This window comes from Vidua chalybeata, chromosome Z, assembly GCF_026979565.1.
Source record: "Vidua chalybeata isolate OUT-0048 chromosome Z, bVidCha1 merged haplotype, whole genome shotgun sequence".
NCBI lineage: Eukaryota > Metazoa > Chordata > Aves > Passeriformes > Viduidae > Vidua > Vidua chalybeata.
This window is the reverse complement of record NC_071570.1, coordinates 41,362,256-41,370,015: the sequence shown is the minus strand read 5'-3', so window position 1 is coordinate 41,370,015 and position 7,760 is coordinate 41,362,256. Positions and strand designations below refer to the sequence as shown.

The following is a 7,760-nucleotide window of genomic DNA, read 5'->3' as shown; positions in this document are numbered from 1 at the left end:
TGAAAGCCCAGAGATGCCACAGCATGGGCACAGAATACACTCTTGGCCAAAATATGTGTGGAGGGCCATCGCCCTTGATGGATTCCCACCACACATCTGCTCCAAACTCACATTAGAACTGTCCAGCGCAGCTCAGTAGGTCAGAAAAGCTGTTAGGTACCTCTAGGGGAATACAGGGTCACAGCAGCCCTGCTCGTGGCTCCCCTCAACAAGGCACTGTCAGCTCCCTGCAGGGGAATATGACCTGACAGGGGCAATGAGGGGACCAGGCAGAAGCTGTGTAGGACGGCAGCCCCTCCAATCCATAAGCCTTTATTCCTTATTGACAGAACAGGCAGAGTCACAAAGCAGTTGAGCCAGGCCAAGCAAAGCCCTGGGTTTGGCTGAATATCAACAGAGGGGGCAGAAGAGTTGGGAACCCAGAGGACAGCAGGAGAATGCCATCAACCTGAGCCTGTGTGAGTCTGGGACTGGGAAATCCAGCATACAAGCCCTGCCTCCAGGAAAGCAAAGCCTGAAAAAAAGGATTACAGAAAGCCCGATTCAAAGGCCTTACAAAAGCAGTAAGCAAAACCTGGGAGGTGAAGGGGCTGAGGAATGAAAAGCTCAGCTCTCCTCGGCCTTCTGTTTTCCTCTTGCCCTGCTGAATTTGATGAGTTTCATGGGACTCCCGTGCTGGTCAGAGTCACAGGAGAGCCAGGGGACATGGCAGTCATCAGCACTGGGCTGGGGTCATCCTTCCCATTTTCTCCATGTCCCCTTTGCTCAGGATGTCTCCATGGTCCTGGCTGGGGCTGAAGTGACTGATCTCCAGCCTAGCCAGCTTTACCTGTGGAGAAAAAGGGCACCCAGTGTCAGAGACAGGCTGGAGCACACGGCAGTGCCTGACACAGCCCAACCCTTTCATCCCAGCTGTGCCCAACCACAGGGCCCTGGAGGTGCCTGTCAGTGCTGAGGTGAGAGCAGCAGCCCCCCAGCCTGACCCTCCTGAGACCCCTCCCTGCAGATTCCCGGGAGGGATGGCACAGACATGGGTCACTCAAAGACCTGAGCCCTTGGGATGCTCGTCTTTGCTCACCTTGTCCCTGCTCCAGGCAGGGAGCACTACGTGGGACCAGGCTCTGCCTCCATGTGGGGCTCAGTGGGCAGAGCCATCCTGACCATCCCCAGCTAAGGCAAATCAGGAGATGTGTCAGTGCAGTGTACAAACTGCTGCTTCTCCTGAAACTCAGGTTCTCCTGGGAGATTGCTGCTCTCATCCCACCTGCCCCATAGCCCGATAGTCCCCTCTGTGATGGTTGTCTGCAGAATTGCATTTTCCTACCTTTTTAATTATCCTCCTTAGTTTTGTTGGGCAAGTACTTCCTTTTCCTGTAAAGGCAAAGGGGAGTCCTGGGTAAGAAACTGGCATTGTGCATGTACCTGCTGAACCTGTCCCCTTCCTACTCACCTGGAGACCACAAGCCACAGGATGACTGCAGCCACAAGGAGGACAGCCAACAGCACAACCAGTCCAATCACAATCCCATGCCACTGGCCCGCAGTCTGCTCTGCAACTAACATAGTGTGTATGCCTGTGTCCTGGATGAGGTTTCTTCTGGGAGGGAGGATCACCCCGTGTGTGGGGAGTTTGCTCTGTTCCACGTAAGACCCAAAAGCTCTTGCGTTGGGTCAGCTCATTTCCAGAGAATCTGCCAGGCTGGCAAAAGGGAAGAGGCAGGAGAGAGGCTTGGGCACCAGGAGCCCAAGGAGACACTTACCAACAGAGAAGCTGTAGCAGACACAGGTGAACTTCTCTGCCTGTTGGAGGACACAGGAGGGAGAGCTCAGCCCACTCCTGCAGCACTAGCCTAGCCACACCCACCCAGTGACCCGGCTGTGGCCCAGGAGACCAGGGACACCATCGTGCCGAGGCACGGGACAGGAGCGTGGCCTCCCAGCCAGCGCAGAGGCAGCGAGGGGCGCAGCCCCGGCCGGCAGCATCCCCAGAGAGCAGGAGCCCCGCGACGGTACCTGCGGGCCGGGGCGGACGAGGCGCAGAAGGACCGTGTAGTCCCGGCCCAGGCGGAGGGCAGCGTTGTGCTGGCCCTGGCCGCGGCTGCCGTCGCCCAGCACGAAGTCCGTGGGGTTGGTGAGGTTGAGAACAGCGGCCAGGTACACGCTGGCATTGGAGAGCGGTGGCTGCCCCGAGCAGATGCTCTCGATCAGCGAGCCGTTGTGCGTCGCGGCCACGATCAGCTGGTGCTCCCTGCAGGGCCCAAAGGCAGTGGGACGCGGGCCCAGGGGCCAGTGGAAGGGAGGCGTGTGCAGGCCAGCGCTGGCGTGGGGAGAGCCATGGCGGGGCTGCAGAGCGGCGGGGAGGGGGCGGGGGGTGGGGAGCTGCCCTCACCTGGCGGCCTCAGAGCCACGGGCGATGGGTCTCAGGGGAAGCACGGCCGTCCCTTGCGATGGGGCGATGTCGCGGACGCTGCGGCAGCTGATGCCCTCGGGGCGCGGGGTGTCTGCAGGGGAACAGCCGGGGAATGAGCATCGGCAGGGTTGGGCGAGCAGCAGGGGCAGCCCCGGGCAGCGCAGGCTGCCGAGCACGGCTCGCCCGTGCCCAGGCTCCTGGCCCGGCCACACAGCAAAGCTCACCGGAGCTGCTGTTGCCGTGAAACTCCCTCATCAGCGCAGCCCCGGCTCCAGCAGCCGTCAGTCCCTGGATCATCACGGCGTAGCTGCTGCCAGGGCTGTGCTCCGGCAGCCGGTGCTCGGTGACGGAGCCATTGAGCCGCAGCCGCTCCGTCTCCAGCACGCTGCTGTCCCCGACATTCCTGGCTGTGATGCTCAGCTGCGGACAGGAGACACAGCTGGAACGCAGCAGCTCGCGGCTGCCTGCTGGGAAGGTGCCCGCAGCTGGCAACGTCCCTGCCAGCCTGCCCTTCCCTGTGCCTGCCTGCTGTGCCTGGGGAAGGCTCCGGACAGGAACGGGCAGGAGCCTCGGCCCAATGCGGGGAGCTCAAAACAGAGGAGAGGAGGAATTTGGAGCCAACACTCAGGATGTGGGAGCAGCAACCTCTGTGAGCAAAGGGCTGAGCCTCTGAGAAGGGAAGAGGGAGGCTGCTCGTTTGAAGGGCTGTAGATACATGTACTGAGCCTGAGGACAGGTCACCCCAGGTGTATTGCAACACCAGAGGCACTGTGGTGACATTCTCCACCAGAGAAAAGCTTCTCTTTTCTCTTGTGTAAAGCTGGACTCTGAAGGCTTTCTCTAAGAGAAAAAGAGAATGGCTAAGGTTTCCATGAGTAATAGAGATGAAGGGTCCTCATTTGCCCATGCATCATCTGAATTTGTCATGAGATTCCTGGCCATTCTCCCTTGCTGTCTTTACAGAAATGTATTCTGGACTTACGCAAAAGTGAAGGCAACTGAAAGTGGAACAAAAGGATTCTTTTAATGAGCACTGGTGTCTGGGAGCAGGAAACCAGCTGAACAGACTCACAGTGCTGTCAAGAGTTTGTGTGACAGTTTCTCCAGGACAGAGCTAAGAAACAGCTTGCAAGGTCCTTGTCATACTGTGGAGACCTCTGTCCTCAGAGAGTACCTAGAGCATTCTGAGAACAATGTCACACCCCCTCCCACTGCTGGAGAGCAGGGTTTTGTTGTGGAACATGTCCCAAATCCAGAGACAGAGGAGATGCTTCTAGCCGTGCATTGAGGAAAACTCAACAGAATGGTGTAGCTTTCTGGAGAAGGGGCTTTCAGGAGGAACTTTCAGAAGATTACTCAAGCCACAAGTTTTTCTGTGGCAGGAACCAGAAATAAGTATTCAAGAGGCACAGGAAACCCTGGGATGACACCCCAGAAGACACGTCACCATGTGTTGCACACCAACCTCCAAAAGCCTGCCAGACTCAAAGCAAAGAAGACCTAGGAAGTAAGCCCAGAGAACATGGAGCACTCACACCTCTCTGGGCATCTCCACAGCATAAAGAATGTTGAGAATGACACAGAAAATCCTTGTGCTCATCACAGCCAGATATTTACTGGCTGGGAACTGTGGCTCATCTCAGCTGTCCCTTTCCCACACTTCCCACTGTGCCTGCACAGAGCTCCAGGCCGGGAGGTGAGGGTCTGCCCTGGTCCCTTGGTACCTGGTATCCGATGATCTCCCCTTTGCAGGAGGGCAGCGAGCTCCACCTGAGAGAGCCCCTGTCGGGATCCAGCCACAGCTGCTCCGGTTTGTCCGGCACTGCAAGCACAGACAGTGGGGTCACACACAGGGCCATGAGCAGGGGCTGAGGCCAGAGGAGGGTGCAGCAGCTGCTGGCCAAGGGACAGGCTGCAAAGGGACTCCCTACAAAGGGTTTGTCCCCTGCAAAGGCTGCGTGTGCTGCAGCAGTGGGAAGCACAACAGCGTGGTGTGGAGTGGGACAACGAGAACGGGGTGTGCCCTGCTCAGGGCTCTCCCAGCCCCTTCCCCAGAGCTCCACAGGACCCAAGCAGCTCTGATCCCAGGCACATCCCTGCATGGAGCAAACGATCAGGCTGAGCTGACAGGTGAGGGGAACATCTATCCACCCTGTGACACAACCCTGGACTGTTCCTTGTCTCTGATACTTCTGTGCACGAACCTGTTTCCTCTGTCGTGAACAACCATGAGAACAGGGTTGTGTTGGGGGGCAAATCGATGGTGACACTGTACTCAGTGAAGGGCTGCAAAGGGGAGCAGGTGAATGTTCCCTCCTGGCCGTGTAACATCTGCTCTCCATTCACCTCCTCAGCCTCACAGGGAGGGGAGGAAGGCGCTGCCAGCCGGCACATGGCCCTCATGCCCTGGCAGGCATCAGGGAACCTGCAGGTCCATTTCAGTTTGATGCTGGTGCTGGAAATCTCAAAGGTCTCAGGGTCAACCTGGAGCACTTCTGTGAAGGAAAGATTGCCAGAAGGTCACGTTATTCCCTTTCCACTCCCAGCCATGCAAGGATGCTGCAGTCAGACAACTTTGCTCATCACCCAGCCCACTGGGAGGGAAAGGAAGAATCTGAAGGTGGTCACTGCAGCTCTCTCAAAGGGGAGCAGGAGGAGTTGAACAGGAATGAATGTGGGCAAATGAGTGGACTATTACTGCTCAAGAAATTTTCCCCATTGATTCAAAACTGAGGTGTATGTGTCTCCCAGAATCACTACAATCCCTCAGGTACAGCTCTGTTCCACCGTGGAGGGAACTTGAATGCCCTAAGCTGTGAGAAGAGAGTGCTAAGCCTGAACCCACCATGCTGCAGAACCTGGAGGGGCCCAGCTCACATGGAGCAAGCCGTAGTACTCACTGCCACACCATCTGAGAGGACACAGGCAGCAAAGCCCTCTCATCCTGCTCCAACAGTGGTGCCATGTGCTGGCCACAAGCCTCACCACAAATCCCTCTCCCATGCTTTTCCCCTTTGTGCACATGCTCTCGCCAGAAGCCCTCAGGGAGACCCTTATCATCAACACTCTCAGGGGTGACCTGCAGGCTGGACTTGACACCTGCCATTTCCCTGGGCAGCACGGACCCCAAAACCTCCTGTGCCCCACACCCTGGTTTCCCTGCTCAGGAAGGGCAAAGCAAGGCAGCCAAGAGGGCTCCGGATCCCTTCCTTACCGCTGCACTCCACGCTGGACCGAATGTGGACCCAGGCACCTCGGGAGTTTTTCCCAGTCCAGACTTCTCTGTATACAGGTTTCCCACCAGTGAAGGACTGGACTTCGCTCGAACATTTGACATGGGTGAAGGATGGCTGGAAACCTTCAGGGCAGTTCAGCTTCACTTCTTCATTCTTCTTATAATTCACCTGGTCTGGTGCCAGTTGGAGTGTGGAGTCCCACAGGGGCCTTTGGCACATTGCTGTCAGAGGTGAAAGTGGGTGTTATTTGGGCTGGAGGTGATGAGATGAGATAGGAGGGAGTGGTGGGAGAGAAATCCCCAGCAACCCATCCAAGCAATGAAGGGAGAGGGAAGGTGACACATCCATCTGCTGGGATGGGACCTGAGGTCAAGCCTTGTTGGGAAGGGGCTTTCCTGATGCATGGAAATTCTGAAGAGTCACTCATCCAGGATCCTGCCCCATTCACAATTGTGTCCATGGGCATCATATTCTCTCCTCCAAAGCCCAGAGCAGGGACATTCCCAGGACAATCAGCCCTGCACCAGGGGACTCCCTCCAGCCTCTCATCCAGGCCTGTCACCCAGCCCAGCTCGGGTGGCACCTGCTGGGCCATGGCACCACCACTCCTGCTGGCATGCAGGGCCCTTCAGCCATGGCTCATCCCTCCCACAGGGATCAGCCACGCCCCTCTTACACTCCTGTCCTCCCTGTTCTCGCTCACTCAGTGCTTTGGCTGCTCTCCTCCTGCCCCACACCGCTGGGCAGAGGGACAGGGGCTGAGCAGTGCCTTCTGCATTCACATCTCCTGCTTTACCAATGCCCTTGCCCCTTCTCCTGACACGACCCTTCCTTCTTTTCATCACCTCCCCACCAAATTCACCATCCTCCAGGCTCAGTAGGCAGTAGCTGAGCAGCTGGTCCCAGCTGTTTGTCCAGTGCTGCAGGGGTAGTCTTTGTGGCAATGATTCCTACAGAGAAGGACGCTGGCTCCGGGAAGGAGCCCTTGTCTGTTCAAGCCTCTGCAAGAAGCTTTGTGAGGCCTGAAGGGGTTTAAAATACAATCTGCCTTCTGCCAAAGGGGCACACAAGCGATCTCACAAGGTGCAGACCAACTTTGCCACAAAGGGAAATGCTGTGACAAGCCCCTTGTGCTCAGGCTTTGCTCTCAAACAGCCCTGATGGCAGAAGACCAGAGATGCTCAGCGGAGCACCACAACCAGCAGCTTTGTCCCCTGGCACACGGCCATGACCTCCTCATGTTCACGCACCCAGCCACTGATCCTGCCCCTATCCATCTGTTTAGCAAAGCAGCAGCAAGCTCTCTCTTGCACTGCCCTCAGCAGGCGCAGTGTCCCTTAGGCACACCTGGGGATAGGATGTGTACAGAAAGTGACGCATCTCTGAAGACCCTTCCCCTGAACTGATGCCCATTTCATGCCCACTGTCTCCAGGGAATGACTGGCAACCTGCTTTTCTGGAGGGCTTGACCCATCACCGCACATCCAGTTCTGTCTATCCCACAGAACCCCAGTGTACACTGCGTTGTATCTCCTGTCCCTGGGACAGACAGAAGCTGCCCCGGCTATCACAGCCCTCAGGGGTCCACTGGGCTCCAGCCCAGGGCTGCAGGCAGTGAAAATGAATAGCCAACATAGAGGAGGAAAGGCAGCAGAAGCTTCCAGGAGGAAGAACCACTTCTTACCTGTTCCCTGGGGCACTATCTGGATGTTGAAAAGTTCTTCCTGGCCATGTGTTGACAGTAGAGATGCAAGGAGATGCAGGAGAAACCTCAGAGCCAGTGACTGCAGGGCCATCCTAGCATGAAGTCCCCAGGCAGGACTGAAATCTCAGCCACACTCGCTGCCTCTGAGCCCAGGCAACTGTATCTGATTGCAAGGCTTGCAACCACAGGAAGGAAACAGATGCATCTCCTCATGAGATGCAGAAGGCTTCCTCTTTGGGCAGGGAACCTCCCATCATTGTCAGGACTTCTGTCTTTTGATATCTTTTTGGCCCAGGAGCACCCAGGCTCTGGGACTCAACAGAAGGAACCTTGTCACAAGATCCCAGAGTTTCCTCCCAAAACCCTCCTAGTTACTAGGGCATTCAAGTGTTACTCCTGTTACTGAGGT

The 7,760-nt window shown here is 56.8% G+C and overlaps 1 protein-coding gene across 3 annotated transcripts; it reads right to left on the bottom strand.

Moving 5' to 3' along the window:
* Positions 1-292: 292 nt before the first annotated feature.
* Positions 293-7,483, bottom strand: LOC128781846 (uncharacterized). 3 transcript variants are annotated; one of them, XM_053931833.1, is made up of 11 exons: positions 7,331-7,483; positions 5,625-5,867; positions 4,615-4,905; positions 4,135-4,232; positions 2,635-2,830; positions 2,390-2,501; positions 2,014-2,248; positions 1,761-1,800; positions 1,451-1,556; positions 1,325-1,371; positions 293-829 (listed from the first exon to the last, which is right to left on the bottom strand). In XM_053931833.1, exons 1-10 carry the CDS (start codon positions 7,440-7,442, stop codon positions 1,329-1,331), a joined length of 1,476 nt encoding a protein of 491 aa, XP_053787808.1. In that variant the 5' UTR covers positions 7,443-7,483; the 3' UTR covers positions 293-829; positions 1,325-1,328. The 3 variants fall into 3 exon arrangements, with proteins under 3 accessions (XP_053787808.1, XP_053787809.1, XP_053787810.1); XM_053931834.1 differs by having other exon boundaries at positions 1,451-1,545; XM_053931835.1 differs by lacking the exons at positions 293-829; positions 1,325-1,371 and having other exon boundaries at positions 1,515-1,597.
* Positions 7,484-7,760: the final 277 nt, after the last annotated feature.